This window comes from Bemisia tabaci, chromosome 3 (assembly GCF_918797505.1).
Source record: "Bemisia tabaci chromosome 3, PGI_BMITA_v3".
NCBI lineage: Eukaryota > Metazoa > Arthropoda > Insecta > Hemiptera > Aleyrodidae > Bemisia > Bemisia tabaci.
The window spans coordinates 28423752-28446777 of record NC_092795.1 but is presented as its reverse complement, the minus strand read 5'-3'; the positions used below and the strand labels follow the sequence as shown (position 1 = coordinate 28446777).

General features: G+C 40.7%; 1 protein-coding gene across 1 annotated transcript in view; it reads left to right on the top strand.

Annotated features, from left to right (window-relative positions):
- DopEcR (G-protein coupled receptor DopEcR) overlaps nt 1-23026 on the top strand; it is a 44383-nt gene that overhangs the window by 1197 nt on the left and 20160 nt on the right. The window contains exons 2-4 of the mRNA XM_019042459.2: nt 11418-11719; nt 12281-12637; nt 13810-13994. Coding sequence (XP_018898004.1) covers nt 11418-11719; nt 12281-12637; nt 13810-13992 — 842 coding nt within the window. The 3' untranslated portion in view covers nt 13993-13994. The remainder of the gene's footprint in view (nt 1-11417; nt 11720-12280; nt 12638-13809; nt 13995-23026) is intronic.

Below are 23026 nucleotides of genomic sequence, written 5' to 3'. Positions count from 1 at the left end.
GATTTTTTGTCCGAGCACTTGTTTCTTCCAGTAGTTTAAGTCCACGCGTTTTTTTGGCAGGGGAGAATTGGTCCACTTACCAATTATTGAGACCCAAAGTTAATTGATCAACATGTAATACATACAACATTTGCTTACGATGTTTTTGGATGAAATGTGTAATGTCTTGGAAGAATGAGGGTTTGCTCGGTTTTGTTTGTATGGTTGGTCAAACGGAAACAAATATATAATTGCGAATTTTGGCGTCAATATCATACAAACAATATTACACAAGATTGAAGGCACCCCAGCATATCATGATTGATGACATCTTTCAACAACACGAAGTTTCCTCAAAAATTTTATTGAGTGACAACGAAAAAAAGAGAGCTGTAATCGAATAACTTGCTAAGTCCTAGTATCAGGATCCAGTAACGTGTAGCATGAATTTTGAACTTAATTAGAGGAAAAAGTGACTTGATTCAAGCAGAAATATGCTCAAATTTACCGCCGAGAAGATTTCCTTATAAATCAATGAAGAAAATAATGTCTCATTACAGAAAAGAGGATGCTTAAATAAAAAGAAAAGTCACTTAGATCAAGCAGAAACCCTCTTTCATTCAGCTATTTTATTCTTGATTCAAAATAAAATCTTTTTAACGGTATACCTAAGAATGTTTCTGCCTAAATCGAGTCAGATTTTTCTCTAATGAAATTCAAAAATTATGCTAAACGTTGTTAAATACGGATGCTAGGGCTGAGTGAGTTTTTTAGATTACCGCTCTCTTTTTGTAACGTAGTATCTTGATTTATTTTGCAAGGAAAGGTCTTTATCCATAAAGGAAGCTTGTCAATCTTGATACGTTGGAGCGTCTTCAATCTCGTATGATACTGTGTAACACCTATGCCCGGAAATAGTTGCTTGAAACGCCGTAGCACTCCGGACTTCGCTAGGCGACCAGCGTGACACGCGCATAGGCGCCTACAAACCTAACAGGGATACTTCACGCATTGCGCAACGCGAGAAGTATCCCGTTAGGTTTGTAGGCGCCAGTGCGCTCTGTGTCGGGCTCTAATATTTAAACTCGCGGAGTCGGCGTTTTTCAACTCGTGATTTTGAAATGTTTGCACGCTCTGCACGGATTATTCTCATTTCAATTGATGAAAAAAAAATATTTTATTAAAGGAAAATATAACGTGTATTTTGAAAATATTAAGGTGGTTCCGTGTCTAATTTAATGATTTCCAAAGCTGTTCAATTTTTCTTTTATATTTTGTGCTTTTACTGTGCTACAGTGTGGTATTTCCGCAACCAAACACTCAAAATTGGACGTGTCTGACTGAAAAAGATCGATGTAAAAATGGGTTAAAACCAAAGATTACGTCTTCCTTGGTTTTTTCTTTCTCTTTTTCATTTTTGTGTAGTTCCTTTTAACACAAGTACGGCTATTGAGATTAATATCGATGCCATCGCTTAGAAAAGGTTTTAAAAATAATGCCACGTTTTAAAAATATAACGTTTTTAAAATGAAGTAAGTTAGTTACTTAATATATTTTAAAACATTCAGCGTCATATCCATTAGATGCATAAAATTGCACCGCAGAAGCTTATAAATGACATAAAACCAAGTGTACACTTTTAATGGGCATTTCCAGGATGAATAATTTACGACCAACGATGAAAAAGTTTTTAGATCTCTGCCAATTTACTGTTTCGCTGCTAACGGTTCCTCAGACCGATTCTAACCGAGTTTAACACGTAATTTAAATTAAAATTAGGTACGTTTTTCAAATTAAAAACACTGATGAAGGTCGACAAACCTGCTTCTCGAGGGACCTCATTTATACATTGAGATTTGATGCAAAAACTGAAACAACGGCGCTCAGCGGAGTTATTTCTCGAAAAAACCATTTAACCAGGTGCGGATTTTCCCAGAAAATTCGCAGGCCGACCGAAAAACTGCGCGGGTGAATATGGACACGGTTGCCAAGTTCGACAGATTAAAACACTAGATTGTGAGTCTTTTGCCCTTTAGAAGCGACATCTAGAGAATTTTGTTTATGGGTTCTTTTTTCTTTATTCAAACAATAGACATCAGCGATTAGTCCTCTTTACCATGGTTCCTGAGATAAAGACATTCATCAATTTTATCTTGAACGACCCTAGTTTGGAAAATCTAGATGAGGAGAGTATGAACATGTCGAGACATTAAGTTCTTCGGGTTTAAAAGGGCAGCTAATCTTGTCGCGGTAAAAATACTACAAAATTGTTGTTACCAATTTTCATGTTCAAATGCCAAACCAAGGTGGCAAAGAATATTTGGAAATAAGATTCCTCCCGCAAATCTGAGATAATTTATTCGAAAGACAAAGGTTAATACGTGCTTTGATAGATAATAAACCTATAAGAATAGTAATGATCATATTAATACGTAAAGTATATGGATGGTTTGGGTTTACCGGTTGGCTGCCCTGTTGGGCCCTGAGAGTTTCATTACCTGATGAAACCTGACATCCAAAATTACAGGTATGTCCCTGCTCTCCCAAGCCGGGTAGGTGCTCTGCCCTAATGTATAACTGCTAGTGGTACAGCTGTAAAATTTTACAAGAAACTCGGTGAAACCATAAATTTGGTCGAGAATGGATTCTCTTACCATAAAATGTCTTAAAGATAAGACCATCCATAGAAATGACTGATTAAACCTGATTAAAGAATCCTTTTCAGTGAAATATTGCACCCTTTAGGTTCAATCTTCGTACAAAAGATGGCATTTTTAGAAAACAAATTGAAAATACCTATCTTTTTCGTATTACCAAAGTGTCAATTTCATGTAATTAGTCCAAAGATTGGATGGTTTCTGGAAGAATACACTGGAAAAAAAGTCGCTTGGATCTAGCGTCCAGACTCTTGAAAACAATCACAAGAAAAGATACTCTTGATTCAATCGGATTTTTGCTTGAATTAAAACAAAATCCGCTTAAATTAAGAGGCTTTGTTCTTGATTTAAGCTGAAATCCGATTGAATCAAGATTATTTTTTCTTGTCAATGTTTTCAACAGTCTGGACTCTAAATCCAAGCAAATTTTTTTCCCAATGTAGCTACGGGCCAATATTTTTGATGGAAAATTGAAACAGACTGATTTTCTTGAATACTTAAATGGTACCCAATGAACTTATACAATGTCCCATACACTTATTGAAAAATAGGGTACCTCTTTTTCCCACAAATAGGAAGCGGTTATGCTCAACCTGATGTAAATTTTAAATATCGTTCAACAACATGGCAATGCCAGTATGCATCGCGGTGGATAATTTGAAAGAACGGCGGGAAATTTTTCCAAGGAACGGAGCTCCGAGACAGATGGTGTTAGAGGAAGCGAAGCGGAAAATTAGGAACGGGGCGACCCGGGTGACGTTGCACTTTACATGGAGTCAAAACGGAACAAAGCCAAAGCTAACATGGCCCGGAGGATAAACTAATAAAATGACGTTGTCAGGTAGGGCTGAACGCGTCGCGTTCCTTCCCGGGGCCAATCATGGAAAGAGGCGCACTTGGCAAGCTCCGTTGATGTCTGAAGAGGGGGCTTCAAGACTTCGCGGGTCGCCCCGAAAACCCATGTTTATGGCGGCTCGACAGAATTTAGACGGCCAGGCTTACCTCGTTCGTTTCGGCTTGGCTCACGTTTGTCGTGGCTTTAAAATTAATTACGGTGCACGCTCGCTCATTCAAAACTGAAAAGACCGGGGATTTTTCTAGAGCTTCAGTTCGTCGGGTTTTGAGTTCGCGAGTCGCCAAGTTGGGGGAGCGGTCTCGAATAACATTCGAAGCGGAGCGAGCGGCCAATTCCTCTAAATTTCGAAATCACGCGCCTATTTTTATGGATATGCCGTGCCAAAATTAATTAATTAAAATCGAGGGAAAGTCCTTACAGCCACCCTCCCATGAGGAACGGTTTTCCTTTGAACTCGTATTATTCGCGAAAGAGAAATTTAACACGACCTGAAGGAAACGTTTAATAAACGGACAAAATATGGAGAAAGTTCGGTACTCGAACTGCATTGACCTACCGTCACAAAATGTACACGCCATAGAGAGATAACAAACATGCATACGAATCTCACCGTCTAACAAGACACCGAACAACTAGACGATTCAAACGTCACTTCCGTTTCCGATTCTCTTCTGAGCACCGGGCACGAATAGTTGACGACGCGTCGTGGTTCACGACCTCTCCTTTGTTGTTTTAACCTGTTAAAAATTAGATCAAACAATGGCTCCGAACATGAGTTTAATGAAGCTAAGTAAAGACATGGAAACGTCCATTCAGTTACGTGAATTTCTCATCATACAAAATATGCTCCCCCTTCCCCCCCCCCCCCGGCAAAAAAATGCCCCGAATGTGAGAACTCAATGACTCTAAATACAATACAAAAGCCGTGATCGGAGATTTTCGATGTCAGAAAAAGAGTAGGCATCAAAGCGATAAAGAAATCAAAATTTAACAGGGTGCAGGGACATGGTTTATGGGATCCCATCTAGAAGCTTATCAAAGCTTAAACTTATTTCAGAAAGTAGAAAGTAGAAAATCTCGTTCAGAATACCATCACCATCCTGTTTGTTTTTATTGATCAACAACAAGGAGCAGATAATACCATGAAAGTTTTAAACCCGCCGGCCAATCGGAGAGTGGCACCCTTTGGCTGTCGTAAAGGGATTGATACGGCAATACTCTCGCCATCTAAATGCTCTGATATTGACTAAAGGGGCGGTTGAACATCGATAGCAGATTGCAACTTGCGCGGTTCTCATATTTAGCAGAACTACTTGCTTATTCCGTTTGGAAGTGCGGGTTTTAGCGGCCAAAGGTTTCCCCGGCATCTGTAAAGGAAGGTGTTCAAAGCTCCGAAATTGAAGTGGATCGTTCCCCGGTCGCGTCGCAGGTAACAACCAGCGACGATATCATTATCATCTAAATGCATCCCCAGCATCCCTCAGATGCTAGGTCTTCCGAGACTCATGTATATTCATCCGCCAGGATGGGTTCAAATGTGCGCGTGCGTTAATAATCGATCACGGGAAAAGTGGGCCCCCATGAATAATTCTACGACGAAACTTTCCTTTGTCGACGACTCGTCTTCCGGGAAAAACTCGTCGTCCAGAACAACGGGTATACGGAGCAGACGATTCCCACGAAATAAGAGTATTGCATAACAATCGTTAAGACCTTCATGCGTTAAATCTTAAGACAGTCCGAAATCGCTTTATTGACTCCTCAATTATTCACACTGTTAAAAAAAAACCTCTGGGTTCAAGAGTGCAGTTTCTTGTCGCCGGATTTGAGAGTCTGGACTCTAGTTTCAATGCAAAATCCGCTTGAAACAAGAGTTCAAGACTCTTAAATCCGGCGACAAGAAACTGCACTCTTGAGTCAATGCACCTCGGCATTGGTTCAAGAGGTTTTTTTTACCAGTGCAATCATTAATTAATTACTATAGTCGATGCGTGCTATTGTTATGATAGGATTTTGATAATCCAATTCATTTGGTAACAATTCTACAGTGTATGTACACCCGCAAAGGTCACCTTTTAACCCTAAGATACCTAAGCCGGGTCAAATGGACCCGAGAGGCTTGCCAGAAACACGTTCCTCGCGGGTAGTATGGGGCCGGTATATACGAGCTTTAGATATAGGTTTACAAATACATCGTAAAAATAGATATATGTATAAAATTGAAAAAAAGGAAGAAAATACAATTAGTGCCAGGGAATTCTTGTAGATAAGCACCCTTAGAAACCCCAAAGCTGGGTCAAATTAACCCGAGCATCACTTCCGGGGAGTTACGGAGCCGATACATAAAAATACACGCTTTAGATTTTTTTTTTTTTTTTTTTTTTTTTTTTTTTTTTTTTTTTTTTTTTTTTTTTTATTTGCCGCATAAAACTTTAGTACAAAAATTCTGTTTATACAATGAATGAAAACATAATTGATAATAAAAAAAAAGTAAAGACATAGGGACTGAGGCCTCAAAAGAAAAAATAGAAAAGAACAAGAGAATAGAGATAAGAGGCTAGTTTTTAAGGGCAGGACTTCCTTGAAGAGGAAGGTTTAAGATCCGTTTGCGGCCCCGGAAACTGCCGTCTGGCATACATAGGAGGGGGTTGATTGGTCAAGAGTCTTCCTCTTGGCGGTCAAGGATGCTTTCAGGAAAGTTCCAATAGATAACCAGTTTTCTTTGGAGCTGGTGATTTGCTTCTGGAAAGAAACTACAGTGAAACGCTCGCCTAACTTGTCCTCCAGTTCCTTTCGGTCTGTTGAAAATAATTGAGGATAATTGAAGATAGTGTGTTCAGGGGAGTCGAAAATCCCTGGCAGTGGGGGCAAGAGTCGGTGGTAGAAACACCAATACGGTGGAGGAACCCATTGAAGACTCCGTGACCTGAGAGTGCCTGTGTGATAAAGAAATTTGGTTCTCCATGTTCTCTATAGTGAGCCAGCTTTCAGGATCTGTTATAAGTTGCTTAAGCCAGCTGCCTTTCTCAGAGGCTACTGAGTCAGTGTTTGAAGACTTCCTCAGGTACTGCATGGCCCTTGACTTTGCCAAACTTACTGCCAAGATCCGAGAACTCCCCAACCATCAGAAGTATCCTGGTTACCGATTTGAAGAATCTCCATGGTTCAAAGCATGCCTTAGAGGACAAGCCACCATGCCTCCGAGAGAAGAATGGGGAAAGGTGTGGATATATCATCACTTCACATTTCAAGAAACGGTGAGCACTTTGTATTATGAAGCCACCGATGTGACCAGAGTTGAGCCTGATATGTCTGTTCATGATTCATTTGAAAAATACGCAAAGAGAGAAAAAGGATCAGGAAACGAGCTATTGTATGCCCTCAAGCATGCCCCAGACCTTGCAAAAGGACGATCTCCATCGTCCATTCAGTGTTTGAAGACTTCCTCAGGTACTGCATGGCCCTTGACTTTGCCAAACTTACTGCCAAGATCCGAGAACTCCCCAACCATCAGAAGTATCCTGGTTAACGATTTGAAGAATCTCCATGGTTCAAAGCATGCCTTAGAGGACAAGCCACCATGCCTCCGAGAGAAGAATGGGGAAAGGTGTGGATATATCATTACTTCACATTTCAAGAAACGGTGAGCACTTTGTATTATGAAGCCACCGATGTGACCAGAGTTGAGCCTGATATGTCTGTTTATGATTCATTTGAAAAATACGCAAAGAGAGAAAAAGGATCAGGAAACGAGCTATTGTATGCCCTCAAGCATGCCCCAGACCTTGCAAAAGGACGATCTCCATCGTCCATTATGAAAGATATGCACAATGGGACTGACAACTGGGACAGACTTGCAGAAATTGCTGCAAAGTCAGAGAACACTAAGAGTGGGAAGAAAGTGAGGGAAACTTGGTCTGGGGACTCTATTCTTAGAGAAATAACGAGCAATTATGACAAATGTGGAAAGCCGCTAGCTAATCTTTACACGCCTTAGATGTCGGTTTACAAATACATCCTTAGAAAAGAATCAGACATAAAAAAAAGAAAAAGAAGAACCGAGAGTGTACTTAGAAAAAGATGCGTGACACATATTAGAGTTTTGCTTTGTAACTTTTTGCCAAATCTGAACGACACCTCATTGGCAGTGTAGAGCCGAGTATCGAGAGTTCACGCCTCCCGCTATAGTGCCTTCAATTTTGCAGATGCACCACGGACATCCATCAAGCACGAATAGTCGTATCTCTGCGCCGTTCAGATATTTAAGTACCAGTATTAGAACCATGCATTTCGATACGTGAACGATACTTACTTACTATCTAATTGGTTTCCGCAAGGGTTAAAGATTCATTATCTCGATTTAATTTTATAAAGCGGAAACACACTAAAGAGCCTCGCTCCGATTACAATATTGGTGATGGAATTGTTGTCCACGTACCAGAAAGTCTCTTGTCAAGCATATAGTTTTTGATTTGCATGCGCCAAATGGTGAATTTCTGTCGTTACTTTTGTTTAAATCAGATATTTACATCAAACTGCGTGTTCACATTTACTTCCAAAAGGAGGTTATTATATTAAAACGCTCGGTAAATTCCATCATTTTATTCACCTCATGAGAGGAGAAAGGCACAAAAATGTATTGATTTGAGATCCACATACGTCGAACTGCATGATTTTGTAAATTTTAACTTGTTTCCCCCCTGATTCATTTATTTTTGGACTTTTTCGACGTTCGATCGGAGGATTTGCCCACTGTGCGCAGCTCCCACAGAGGGCTCCCTGAGATAATTGCGAAAAGTAAGATATACAAAAAGGTTGGAAATGCGATACGATGAGAGCCAAGTTATCCTGAGAAGAGACTCGGGATCAATGATGTTCTGTTCCAAGTTTACTCGTCCTCGCTAGCTTTAAGCGGAACGTCTAAGTTCATTTGAACTTCCCAGGACCGGGCAAAAATCCTCAATTTGCCGACTTTTCGTCTCTTCTCTAGCATTCGCAGCACGTTCCTACCATCTCTTGGGCGTTTCAGCAACAGTTCAACCATTTCTTTCAAATGGAAGTATAGAAGCTAAGCAATATATTTATGGATATTTAACTTTTTGTTCTATTCTTTACCCGTCACGCCACTCTAGTTGCATTCATTTGTTCATTTTTCGTTGGGTCGTTATAGAGCTTCGACAGGGAGCTGCATTTACTACAAAGAAACACTTAAAACTGGTGAAAGTAATCTAAAAGAAAAGATCAAGGCTAAAAAAAAAAGAATACTGTAAGGTCAATGAAGTTCTTGCGCTCGAAATTTTTCTTTTTCAGAACTTCGTACTCGTGATCATGCTTTTAAACGGCGTATTTCCTTGTGGTGGTCCTATAAAGTTTACATTGTAACAAGGGAACGTTTATGGAGGGTGTAGACACGTCCTAACACAAATGAAAAGGGGTTTAACAAATGTTAAAAACCGTTTTCGAATGGAGAAAAAAATAAAAACATTTAAAGATCGGAGATGGGTTATTCCCCGATTAGTAGATTCCATGAATACTGCAAAATAAAGCCTGAGAAACACGATAATACTACTCATTTTGTCTAGAAACGGCTCTCAGACTTGGGAAAAGACCTTTGAGTTCACCTCCGAACAGATGAACTTGAACGCAACATACCAGTTGGACTGCATTTTGCAATTTGGAACTATAAAGTCTGGCTCTTCTGGAAAAACACTTATGTGCATAGGGAAACTAATGACACATACGTTGTTTTTAAACCGGGCTAGAATTTATAGTTCCAAATTGCAAAATGTAGTCCAGTTCTCATTCGTCTTATATTGAGCGCTGCAAGAACTCCAAAACGAAAGATACAACTATTTTAACATCCGAGGAGCTAATATTGCATACCGATCGAATTGAGGGTGAATCGCATTTAACGCATTGAAATCAATTCGTCCCAGCCCAGTGCGTGAAAAAGATAAGACTCGATTGCACGATACAAGTATTTCGACCCCCGAGAGCAGGCCCGCCACATCCAATCTCGGGCCCTGGTACCAGTTTTAAGGCCCGGGGGCCTCCTCCGGGAAATGTTTTAAAATTTAAAATCTGCTTTAGACGCATTTTGAAGCTCCCATGACGGAGATTATCCATCGGTTTCTGCAGAATAATTACGCCTTTTTTTTACTTTTACAGCATGCACGAAATACTTTCGGATTAATGCATCCAAAACATCTGGAAATTTTTTTCGGGGGGGGGGGGGGGGGGGCAGATGATACTTTTCACAATTTCAGGGGGGTCCAAGCCCCCCTGGACTCCTCTTTTGTACGTCTATGGCAAGGAAGTTGAGCCATTGAAGTCGAGAATGCCCAGACTGGAGCCTCTTAGCATCCGACGACGGAAGAAAATGAAACGCAGTTACTAAAAATATCAATCAATGTATACTACAAATCTTGAAGGCAGATAGAAATCTTTAAAGAAGTAAGAAGAATTCTATAGTGCCCCAGCATGTTTTTGAAAATTTATTCATCTTTTGCGAAATTTTTAGGTTAAAATTTTCACTTTTCCTTACGAGACAAGGGTTACATGTGAATTCGTCGTGGTTTTTCACCAGTGGCACGGGCCCCAGACCCAGGGACCCAGAAATCCCCCCCCCTTGTGGCGGGCCTGCTTAGGAGCCTCCAGAATCAAGAAATACACATCATTCACACAAAAACTCACTTAAAACTCACAAGTGAGGGATCGCGATACAAGTGATTCGATCGGCCAAGCGGTCCTTTTTCCGCGCTTCGGGGCCTCCAGAATCACGAAATACACATCATCTACACAAAAACTCACTTAAAACTCACAAGTGAGGAATCGCGATTCACGTGATTCGATCGACCTAAGGGTCGTTTTGCCGCCCTTAGGACTCCGGAGAGGCTGTAATTGTATTGCCATCGGATTAAACCGAGCTAACACATCAGCTTATGCAATTGAGTGTCAAGCGAAGCACAGGTTGATCGCTAGTTCTTTATGCAATGAAGAAATAATATATTAATTATTTAAAGAACGAAGACATAACCAACGCCGGCGTTAACCGATCCAGTATAAGGAATGAGAATCTCTTAAATGTCCAAACTGAAATTGATGGCACTGATAACATACTAATAAATAGGTGCTGCGATCTTTTGGCGAAACGTGGGATATATGGGGAAAAACAAAGAACATTGACATGCGCACTGGAAGTGAGCTATATTAGATAAGCACTGTGACGTTATATAGAAGATATATAATGCTGCTGAATTATTGTGAGTTTTATTTTTGAATGTGAAATGAAAACTTTGATAATGGCCACCAGGTCGAAAAACTTAAATAGAATACACTGGAAAAAAACACATTGGATCTAGAGTCCAGACTTTTGAAAACAATGACAAAAAAAATACTCTTGATTCAATCAGATTTAAGCTTAAATCAAAAGGTAATCCGCTCAAATTAAGAGGCTTGGTTCTTGATTAAAGCAAACATCCGATTGAATCGAGAGTATTTTTTCTTGTCAATGTTTTTAAGAGTCTAGACTCTAGATCCAATGTGTTTTTTTCCCCACAGTGTAAAGTAATCCGTAATTTATACAACGTCTCGCGGTTCTTTAAATAATTAGTATAAAATATTGGCGTCGTTCTAACACAACTCCATAACCTTGGAAAAATTATGCTCGAAGTGTGACACTTAGCGCCAGCACTGCTAAAGATTTGTAGATTCTAAAAAAGTTATCCCTGAACGCGTCTGCTACTTTTAAAATAATCATCGCAAGTGAGTTTTAAAATTGTTTCAATTTGTTTTTAGTCCTCCCTGAAAATAGCCGTTGCTAATATCAGCACTCAGCAGCTTATACAGATATGACTTCGTATGTTCTGTGCCAGCAAATCCTCAAGGGTGACGCGGTTAAAGATGGTGTTTTGGGTTTTTTGCAGGGCCGCACGAAATGGTGTTTTGGTACGTGCTCTCGCTGGCCGGGGCCGACCTGTGCTGCGGCGTGCTGATCGTCCCGCTGTCGGTCTACCCGGTGCTCCTGGGCAAGTGGGTCTACGGCGACATCCTCTGCCGCTTCGCCGGCTACGCGGCCGCCGTCCTCTGGACCATCTCCGTCTACACGCTCATGTGGATGAGCGTCGACCGCTACCTCGCCGTTCGCAAGCCGCTCCGCTACGAGACGGTCCAGACCAAGACGCGCTGCCAGTGCTGGGTTGCCTTCACCTGGATCTCTTCCGCTATGGTAACTAATATCTGCGTTTCAATATACACTGGGAAAAAAAAGACATTGGATCTAGAGTCCAGATTCTTGAAAACATTGACAAGAAAAAGGACTCTTGATTCAATCAGATTGAAGCTTTAATCAAAAGGAAATCCGCTCAAATTAAGAGGCTTGGTTCTTGATTTAAGCTTAAATCTGATTGAATCAAGCGTATTTTTCTTGTCGATGTTTTTTAAAAGTCTAAATCCAATGAGGTTTTTTTTTTTTTTTTTTTCTTTTTCTTCCTCCCAGTGCATGTGCAAATTCTTCATGAGTTAATTGTGTTATTTATTAAAATTTAGTCATTTACCGATCATGAATCCATTCAGGTCTTAATTTCGACTGTAAGAAACACTTGCAGGTATTTTACCAACATGGTGCAAAGGGCGCAAATGAGCGCGAATCAGATACAATGTTCTGTGATTGTTTAAATTTGAACCACGAGTTCGATATTATATCGACTGACACAGCCACTAAATCAGTCTATTCGCGCGTTTTCTTTACTCCGGAGGAAATTAAATTTTTCTGATTCGTGTTTTGCAGATGTGTCTGCCGCCGCTGCTGGACTACAGCCTGCCGATCTTCGACGGGGAGTCGTTCCTGTGCTCGTTAGACTGGGGCCGAATGGCCGCCTACTCGATAACGCTGGCCGTCCTCGTTCTGGGGCCGAGCCTCATCACCATCTTCTACACATACTCCTACATCCTCTCCATCATCCGCAAGCTCAAGCAAGGCCACGCGGCCACCATGCACGACAAGGAGTACGTCACGGCCGTCTCCGAAAGCCTCGCCAACCCGAGCCACGCCGTCGCCTTCACCATCATCCTCGTCTTCTGGCTCTCCTGGATCCCGCTCATCACACTCAAGCTCCTCGAGTACTTCGCAAACACTCAATTCAAGGTATTCCCACCACAGAGGGAAAAAAATTGGATCTAGAGTCCAGATTCTTAAAAACATCGACAAGATAATTTACTCTTGATTCAATCAGAATCTAGCTTCAATCAAAAACCAAGCCTCTTCATTTAAGCGGATTTCGTTTTGATTCAAGCAAAAATCCGATTGAATCAAGAGTATTTTTTCTTGTCGATGTTTTCAAGAGTCTGGACTCTAGATACAATGTGTTTTTTTTTTCCAGTGGATAGATCTTTCAGTCAAGCTGTCACTACAACAATAGTTAAATGTTAATTAATATAGGTATTTTTCATTGCAAAAACATAAATCTTCATGAAAACATGAGTTTCAGTTCCTCAACCAAGCTGATGATTTGACTTTGTGGTGAGCCACATTCAGGTGCTTCATGGGGCATACAATTTTGCATTAGTGAATACAACCAGTAATGAATAAACCAATTGATAATAGAGACGTGAGCAGAAAGCGTGACACTATCGTACGTAAACAGAACCTGCATTCATCGTTTATAATGTTTTTTAATGTCATTTACTTCATATTCGATTGTCCTTTAAACTATTTATGCTGGAGAAGGAGGCAAGCATTCAAATGCGTCCACAATGTTCCATTACGGTAAAATAAAATTTACCATCCTAAATAATGGCGTCGGAAGCGAGTACAACCATCTGGTTTAGGAAGCGAGTGGTAGAATGGTACAAAATTATGTCCGGCCGAAGTATCCAAAGGTCTGTGACTAGGAAGAATTTTTACGAAAAGAAAGAAATCGCAGAACATTTTCAGGTTTGCTGCGGGGTATGAGCACAGTGGACAATAGATGGAAGCCGTACCAAACAGGAATTATTTTAACTATAATCACCGGAAATAAGTAGCTTGGATCTAGAGTCCAGACTCTTAAAACATTGACAAAAGAATACTCTTGATTCATCGGACTTGTAGCTTGAATCAAAAGAAAATCCGCCTAAATCAAGAGGTCCGGCTTTCATATTCAAGAAAAAGTCGGATTGAATGAAGGATATATTTCCTTGTCAATATTATTAAACGTCTGGAATATAGGTCCAAGGGCCTTTTTAGCAGAGATGGGTGTCATCGAACTTGCTGAAAAACTGATTTTTAGCAAAATTTATAAACTAACAGAAATTAATGGGATTCAATAAATTTTTCAGGTGCCGTACCTCCACTTCGCGGTGGTGTGGCTGGGGATCGCCAACTCAATATGGAAGGCGTTCATTTTAGTGGCGCTGAGTCCCCAGTTTAGGGTCGGTCTCCGCCTCTTGTGCCTCACGCTTTGCTGCAGAACTAAGGGCCGACTGCCACTAGAGCTTCTGGGAATGGACCCGGACGACTAGATGTAAGCCACTCCTCACTCAACCACAGCCAAGCACTAGGACTGTTGGTTTTTTAGATCTCTCTGGAAAACATCCCTTCAAAGTAGAAACACAGGCGAGAATGCGTATACGTATTTTAGAGATTACAACACCGCACATCTATAGTCCAGTGTGCAAGTTTTACAGTGTCTTACAGTATATCTTACAGTGTAGGAGTTACATTTGGAGGTCATCGCTCATATTCACCTCATGATTACTCATGACCGAAAGGTTGACCAATTGACTAAGCAACCCTCACCTAATTTCTAAAAACTCTCCTGATGAAGTGCTCAGGTAGTGTTTTAAATTAAATTGTACGTGAAAACTAACGGAAACATTTACAAAACCTCTACGTTTCATGTACAAGAAGATTTAAGTAATTAAGTATACAGGGTTATTCAAAAGTCACGCACAACTGGCAAGGGGGGCGGCATTTTGAGATTTTTGAGTCGACCCCCGCCCCCCTCCTCCCGATCAAAAACTGGGAAGTACATTCACAAGTTTCCCCCTCGACATCAGGAAAAACGCCTTAAACCACAAATCATGATGATTAGAACTAAAGTTATGGCCAGTGCTGCGTGACTTTTGAAAAACTCTGTATGTTCACCGCACTCTTGAGTGCTTTACCACTTTTAGGACCAACGGTATTTCAAAGCCTGAACTTTATCTTCAATGATTTAGTAGTAGTATAGGTTTCATTACATTTCTTATCGAGACGTGGACTCGTAATGTAGTTTAAAACAAACATTTAAAAGGAAACGTTACTCTTGACGGACACTTTTATGTACGAACTTGAACCACTGAAGAGAGCAGCAATGGGCTTTGAAGTGCACTTGGTGTAAAAAAGAAAAATAAAAGGTAAGCACTCGCAGGCAAACTCACTACTTTAATAAAATATAGGAACATTTAAATGAAAAGATATCTGAAGATACGAACTATTTAACATCATGTGCGACACAGACTCGTTCTCCTGTGCGCGTTCGAACGGTTCACTCAGGGTTGAAACCAACAAATCAGGTGCAACTTTTCTCGACCCCGCGCCAACGAACGAAGTCGGGAGCGAAGTCCTTTCGTTGTGAGACTTCCCGCGAACGAGGCAATTTTCCGGCGGCTAATTTTAATAATTTTCCGGGGTCCTTTGAGCTCCGAGTCGAGAGACTGGCCGGGGCGGGGGTGGGAGATCTTGCGAAGAGGGATGATCCCCGGGGCGACGTCGCTTCGCCGAGTCGGGAAGTCGATTAAAATTGAATTCTGTCCGCTCGCCTTCTAGTCCGAAGGCGGTGAAACATCTTTTTCCTTGATTCGCGGTTATGCCCAATTCTCACCATTGAGAAAAATGGACCACAAGACACTATGGGCAGGATCAGAATTTAAGTGCCACGGGATCATTAGCGGATCCAGCAAATTGGCGACGTTGTTTTTCTCCATTTAAACCTATGGAAATTTATCGATTCTTGGAGGGACCAGGTGCTCCGACAAGAACCGATTATTTGACACATGTTCAAATGGAGGGAATCCGGTGTTGCCGAGTTGCTGGATCCGCCTCTGCATGGGATAAGTGGACTGCATTTTGCAATTTGGAACTATGATTTCTAGCTCAGTTTAAAAACAACGTATGTATCATCAGTATTCCCTGTGAACATAAGTGTTTTTACAGATGAACCAGAGATTACAGTTCCGAATTGCAAAATGAAGTCCAAGTTGCCGGGGACACGGTGAGAACTGAAGTGTCGCGAGATATGTTGCGTCATCGAAATTTCGAGAAGGGCACGTTGAAACTATACTGAAAACTTCTCCTGAACCCCTATTAAAATTAAAACATCATCATGATGTCCAAATTATCATTAAAGGCGCAAGAAGATATTCCATGGCTAAACGACGACTTGGTTACTGGATTGTGGCAAAATCAGCCTCTGATATTTTACCTAGAATTTATGGGTCAGAATAAGGGAGATTCCGGGTAAAAAAACGACAACTGATCAGGACACAATCCGGAAGCCTGACAGTGGTGATCACTGAAAATATTTTCGTGCCAAGGATGCTCATTAGAAACAATATGATGATGTTGTATTTCAAATTACATCACATCAGAATAGGCGAATTTATATTTCCCTCTTTGCGGGAAAACCGAAAGTTACGAAATGAGTCAAATCGATCACTATAAAGGATTAGGACCGTTCGGCAAGTAAACTAGCTTCTATTTCACATTTCCTTTCTTTGTCCAGTTAAAGAAAGTGAAAACATGACAAGGAATTCAGCATATAGAGGAGATTTTACCATCGTGAACGGTAGTGGAATTAAAATAAAAGCAATTTCATTATTCACTAAGGTTTTATAGTGAGTGGGAAGTGCAAATGGACGAACGCAAAATATGACCTATTTATTCATAGATGCTTTCTGTTTGGACCATTGTAATTGATTCATGGTATTCTGCATACAGGACTGATCAGAAAATGTACAACGAGGATAAGATTTATTTCTCAATCCCTGCGATCTCAAATCTTTTATTTAATCACTATCTAATCGCTGTTTATATTTCCCGATTTGATTTTCGAGGCATTAAGCCTCATAGTCACTTCTTAAGCATGCACCTCCTTTCCTTGGGAGGCCCTAGCTGGTTCATATTGTGATTCTAAAGGAGGGATACAGAAGCCCTCAAAAAAGCACCGTAAAAAGGACACTTTTTGCTAATGTTGAGTAAAACTTGAGTAGTATATTTTAGAAAATGAGTCCTTGTGAGGAATTACAATAACAAATCACCGCAACGTTTTCGCAAATTCTAAGGTAGTTTATCAATATCATAATTTTTTTTCTTCCGTAGTATTCTGTCACTTCCTGCAATGGTAAATCATTGTAATAACTTGCACGGATTCACTTCCCAAGTTAAACAGGCGAATTTCACTCGATGATGGCAAATATTGTCTTTGGCATGAAGCAACTTTGCGGATTTCCCGTGGTCTTCCTTCATCACAATGCAAACCAAATTGGGCTTCCTAACGAGAGGAACTATTCAAGGGATGACTATGAATACGACCCTATCTCCCTCCGGTTTCATCCAATTCTAATCTCTGGGATGGACGATTGTCCTAAGGCCACGGCTCCATCCGATCGGAATCTATTAAACAAACGGGCAGTGTTAGAGACACAGAACCGTAACCTGCCGTCGCACAGTGGATCCAGTCCATTAGAGAGGTCGGACATGGAATTTTTGACTACAACTACAAATTTTGATGTTTAATTCGTCAAATTTTAAATTTCAAGGGGTGTTTCTAGAAGAAAATTTCACGAGGAAACCAATGAATCAACTATTAGAACCTCAAAATTTCGTATAAATGGAGTTATGGGCTTTTGAAGTTTCCAAATTTTGTCCAACCTCTCCCATTGCGTCCATTGCCCCCCGTGCGTCGTTTCCCCTCGATATCGGCACAGTGACCGCGATATTTACCGCGATATACAGATTCGCAGCTTTGAACCGCACGAGCACGGTCACAAAAGCGCGACGCTGGGATTATCGATACAACAGATTAGGGGCACGGCTGCCCCCCTTCCCACCGGAGGGGGTAAGGGGGTGACGAAAACGCTCGTGCCTCAGTTGGCAAGCACAATGCGCGTGAGTATGTTAGGTGTGCACCGCGGGCGATGGGCGGGGGTTCAGGCGGGCGACAGGGGGGAGGGGGGTCATAGATTAGAAAACCGCGGGGCTGCTCCGGGCCGACTATTCACACGACATAACGTGCGATGTTGCAAGACGAGGGACGAAATTGGTTCCCACGTAATCGGGTTTCCGGGGGAGCGCCGAGTAATATTCCTGCGTTGCGGAAACACAGGAGCGAGTGGAGGGTGCCTACAGTTCGCCTAGCTCACTGCCATACCATGATTGAATTTTTGCCGTTACTAAGCGTATTTTTGTTGCTGATCGGTCGAGTCAAAATGCTGCAATAATGGCCGCTAGGTCATACTTGGGTTTGTAAACATTTGAGGTTAGACTATCGAAATGGAGATGTTGCATGTGACAGGGATTTGCGATTTCACCGTTGATTCTTATGTAAAAGTTCGCGAGAAACACAACTGGTGCCACTGGTTTTCTCTGAAATCAACTCCCAAGGTCAAAAAAAGCTCTCAAATTGTGGCCGAAATGGAGGGGATATCCCACGCTATCCTGAGAGTCCTTCTCTAAATCAAGACGAACTCTCCATGCAAAGATAGGGAGCAAATACATTGGCAGTGGTGCCGTTTTTTCAGTCGTAGAGTTCCCAAATAAAGTGGCAGCCCTGTCAATGTATTTGCTCCCTATCTTTGCATGGAGAGTTTGTCTTGATGTAGAGGTGGACTCTCAGGGTAGGGTGGGATATCCCCTCCATTTTAGCCTCCACTTAAGAGCTTTTTTTGAGCTTGGGAGTTGATTTCAGAGAGAACCAGTGGCTTCATCGTGTTTCTCGCGAACTTTTACACAAGAATCAACAGTCAAATCGCAAATTCCTCACACATGCAACATCTCCATTGATGCTGGTCAGATGTCATCATCATCATCAGGTCATTTCTAAACCTTACTTTTGGCAGGATTCTATCTTGGCTCTAACGTTTGCAATAATTTCACCTACTATCCGTCTGGTGAGTCCCGATGTTGTTGCGAAAGAGTATGATAGCGTCGGAACAAAATACGAAACTGATATGATCCAACCATTCTGGTTCGACCGTTCATGCGTCAACGAAAATACGCTTACTGACGAGCATTAGAGTCAATGAAGGAGAGAGGGGTTGTATTGGTGACTGGAAAATTGAACACTCCTTGGAATTACATGGCATTTGTTGTTTTCCTAAGTTTTTGCAAAATACGGGCAATCTTAGCCTTGTGTGGTTTCATCGGCCTCCTCCTTAAAAAAAAAAAAAAAAAAAAAAAAAAAAAAAATCTTATCAATTAACGCAATTTATCATTATTTGGAACTTTAAATTTTGAAATTTCAAACTTATTTTTGAAATTTTCACCATAAATTAGGACTGAGTCACACAGAGAGACACGTAGTTCTATTAGTTTCCATACGATGTTAAAGTATTTAGAGGGATGTAATTGTGTATCACATTCGACGGTTGTTCATTTTTATTTCACCACAAACGACTTTTGCTAGGGGTGTCACCCGTAAAGGCTGGATTTAAATAAATGAAAATATCGAATTCATCCGGGGGAGTAAATTGACAAATTGAAAACATCTGACTGCATAGGAGAGGCCGTCATCAATTCTCAGCCTCTGCTGCAAACGATCGTTTTGTTATAGTGTACGAGGCTCTTGATTAGAGTTTCTACGGTTAAAAATAGGGATCGAGTCACATTTTCGTAAAATGCACATAGACCCAGTTTGTAGAGATGACTCAGGTATAGGTGAGATGCTACACCATTTTTTCCATCTAAACCATCTTCGATCTGCTAATTGAGTAGACCATGAGATGAGGTAAGAGAATTAAATCTCTCACGTTAAACACATCGAAAGATCCCCAACATTCATGAAAAGCGATTATCAACTTTGGTAGTTTACACATTGAGCGGTGACATCGAACTTTCCGCTCGTGGTGAAAAATAAACATGATCCAATGTAGATCATAAAGTGCCACGAAAATGACACATGTTTAGGTCAAATGGTTACAGTTAGGTTGAGCGCACATTTTCTCCCTCTTGTGATAAAAGACATCTTGCCCCCCCCCCCTAAAAAAAATTACAAAACAGGAAGTATCTTGCATAGTGAAATGTAGCGGAATTAATTAAGTAGTGTTCGATTGGAGTCGAAACATTTGCCTAAAGTGGACTTTTTCGCGTTGACCAGGCCTTGCGCCTGGTCACTTTTTGTCTCAACTCCTAGTCGGTCGGCCGAGAGTCTTGTTTGTTAAGTTTTTATCTGTCTCTTTAATCATCGCCTTTTCAACACCATTCGAGCACACGCCTGGTAACCTGGAAGGCTGACGCACCTGGGAATAGCAGCTTGCAGCAGCGGATTACAACCGCAGTTTTCAACCCCATTTAGGGGTTTTTGTTCTGAGCGATTTGGAGATCTTAGACCGATTTAGTTTTGCTGTTCAAAGCACCTGCCCCTTCAGGCCCATATTCTTTGCAGCCAAATCTAAATCCAGCAACGGTTCAAGTTTACAGCTGTAACTCAAATAAAACATCAGTAAAGAGGGTTCAAGAAGTTTTAAATTTCTTGTGTTAGTGTTTTCTTCAGATTTTCTTGGGTGCATGAGAGGAACGGAAAGGTGGAATTCAACGAAAAAATCATTTAGTTGGTCATAGTATTCATAATTTATAATTATTACGGCCAAAAACTTATATCAATGATTTTCCGGGGTCCCCCCAACCAAATCCTAAAATTGAATTCCAAATCGAATATCCTAGGTCTCCTTGTCCCACGGAATCTTATATCAGCATCACTTGGCACTAACCAGATGAAGTGTGGGAAGTGAAAGCCTGGTTCGCGCCAAGCGGTGTTCCTAAGATTGTACAACTGATATCATGGGAATCCAGTGGTCGAAAATAACATTCTCATCATGAAAATGACTGGAGTCTAAAACAAGCAGGAAGCTCCAACGCATTCGCGTCGGAAAGCGGCTCTGGCGACGGTAGGTAGTAGTTACGCGTTTACGGTTTCCTTGGTAACCTTTGTTTGCTATCAGCTGATGTCGAGTAGTATGACTAGGAAGCTCCAACCACGGCATTCTTCGAAAAAACGCGAAATCTTATAGATTTGAATTTTCAAATTTTAAACGTAAAGTACATTTTTTCCAGTGTGAGATTAAAGCACAGACCCGTTTTGAATTATTGACAGTATCACCATGATTCCAAAAATACACTACACAACATAGCATTCGCTCACAGGAAAAAGATATCAATTAAAAATAAAATCAGTCCCCCCTAAACAGCAGAAAATGGCGCCGATTCCCATCAACCAACACGCGGTCTCTCCAATGTAACATGGTCCGTTGATACTCCCTGTTGAGCTCAGAAAAAAGGTCAACAATATGATAGATAAATCAACACATTTTTATTAATAATACCTTTTTAAGGATAAATTATGACTGGAAGAATCATACAAGCAAGACTTTCCTTTTTCATATATATTAGGTTAAGATGAAGAGAAAAAGTGGTCGCCACGGAGACCATTTAGCATAGCATATGCTTCAACACACTCCCCCCTTTGAGGTATCCTCAAAAGTAGGAACGACACATAGTTCCAAATATATTATTTCTTCGTAATTATGTGTAAACTTATGTGTACTTTTCACTTTAGCCACGACGCTAGGGTAAACGCCGTAGTGATTCTTCTTGTCTGCAGGAACTTGCAGGCACTTTCGAGAGGAGTCAGAAGCGCTGCCGTTACGCAATGAAGTTCTTTAGGGTCAAATTAAAATTCCTTTAAAAAGTAGACAAATTCCAGATGTCATGTTGACATTTAAATTCAATGAATTTGGAACGCATTATTTGTTGTATTCTTCTCAATACTTCAAGTAAAATGAGACCTCTAATTGGACTTCGGGATCATTTTCTCTTTATGAACTTCATTATCATCAGGAAGCATTGCCTCATTAAAAACCTTAACCATATGAGAAACCATTGGATAAAAACCTGGGCAAGGTAAAAAAGAGTACAGTGCATGAATGATCGATTTCTGATTTGTTCGATTCGGATAAGCATTGACTGAATGATTGTTGTCGCCTTCTCCGAAGTTTTCCTTGATTGTCATTCATTGTTTCGATTGCTTTGGTTACATTGCTCACCAACTAGTTGGGTATATGTGAGTTGCATTCTGTAATGTAGCTTTACACAGAGGCCGTCGCGTTTTCGCGTGGTTTTTGATTGTTAAGATTTGTCAGTTCTTTGTAGAATTTGGGTGTGATTCATGATCAGTTGTTTCTTTTAGACTTCATGCTTCATTATTCTTTCTCGGATCTTGTTCTGTCTCACGTTTAGCAAGAGATTGTTTGAAGTTGAGGAAAGCTTGCTTCTGTTCCTTATAACCAACGAACCAACGATGTCTTCTACGGTCGACATGTATCTTGTACGCTGTTAATATTATCTCCAACTCAGTCAAGAGCTGCTTCCGCCATTTGGGCTCTTTCGAACAAGTTGGTACTTTGAAGAATGACGTCATCAAGTGCCTCAGCCAAGATGTTGTTTTCTTCCAAAAGATTTTTATTTTTTTTTACTTTAAATGTTGTGTTTCTAGAGTGCAGGAAGAACCGCTCAAAGAGAGCAGCATTTAATTGAATTATACTCTAATCATTTGATTTGGGCACCTAAGCGATCACAGGTGATGATTATTTATTCTTCTTGAATAATCATTCCCGGCGAAACAAAGTTGTTGCTCGTTATTCTAGACGGTTTAGAGATACAGGAAAATAAACTTGAATGCCTTCTTCTTCTTTTTTTTTTTTTTATTATTTTCTTCTTTTGCGTTTCTTTTCATCGTCGTCTCTCATATTCCTGTTAATTTGTACATCAACGGAGAGTGGTGGCGGTTAGAATACCGTAGGGTAGGCGATGAACATTCAGTCAGGGTTTCATACAGGATTTCATTCATAGGATGTAGGATATGCAGGACAACACAAGATGGACAGGAGAATATATGACAGACGGGACAGCAGAGGATATGGATAGGCTCGGTTTAGTTCCATTATTTTTGCTGTTAGTCGATAGTAGGTTACCTGAAACCAGATAACAACAGGAACAGAAAAACGAACTATCTATCTTGCACATTGATATTAATTTGAGATCATAATGGTATGTCTGATAAAATCGGATAACTTAGTCCGTCTTGCTTCTACACTAATTTGTGAGTGTAAAATCCTATTCACGTTCCTTCTCATCCAGAGATGTCACTTATCTCCACAGCTAGAAATTCAGACTATGGGTAAGAATCGCTTTCAATACTGCTGATACATTTAATCAGCTTTACATTTAATCTTTAAATATTTCTTTAAATGTCTTCGCTTTTTCCTCACGACGAATTCCCCAAACCTTTCATCTCTATTC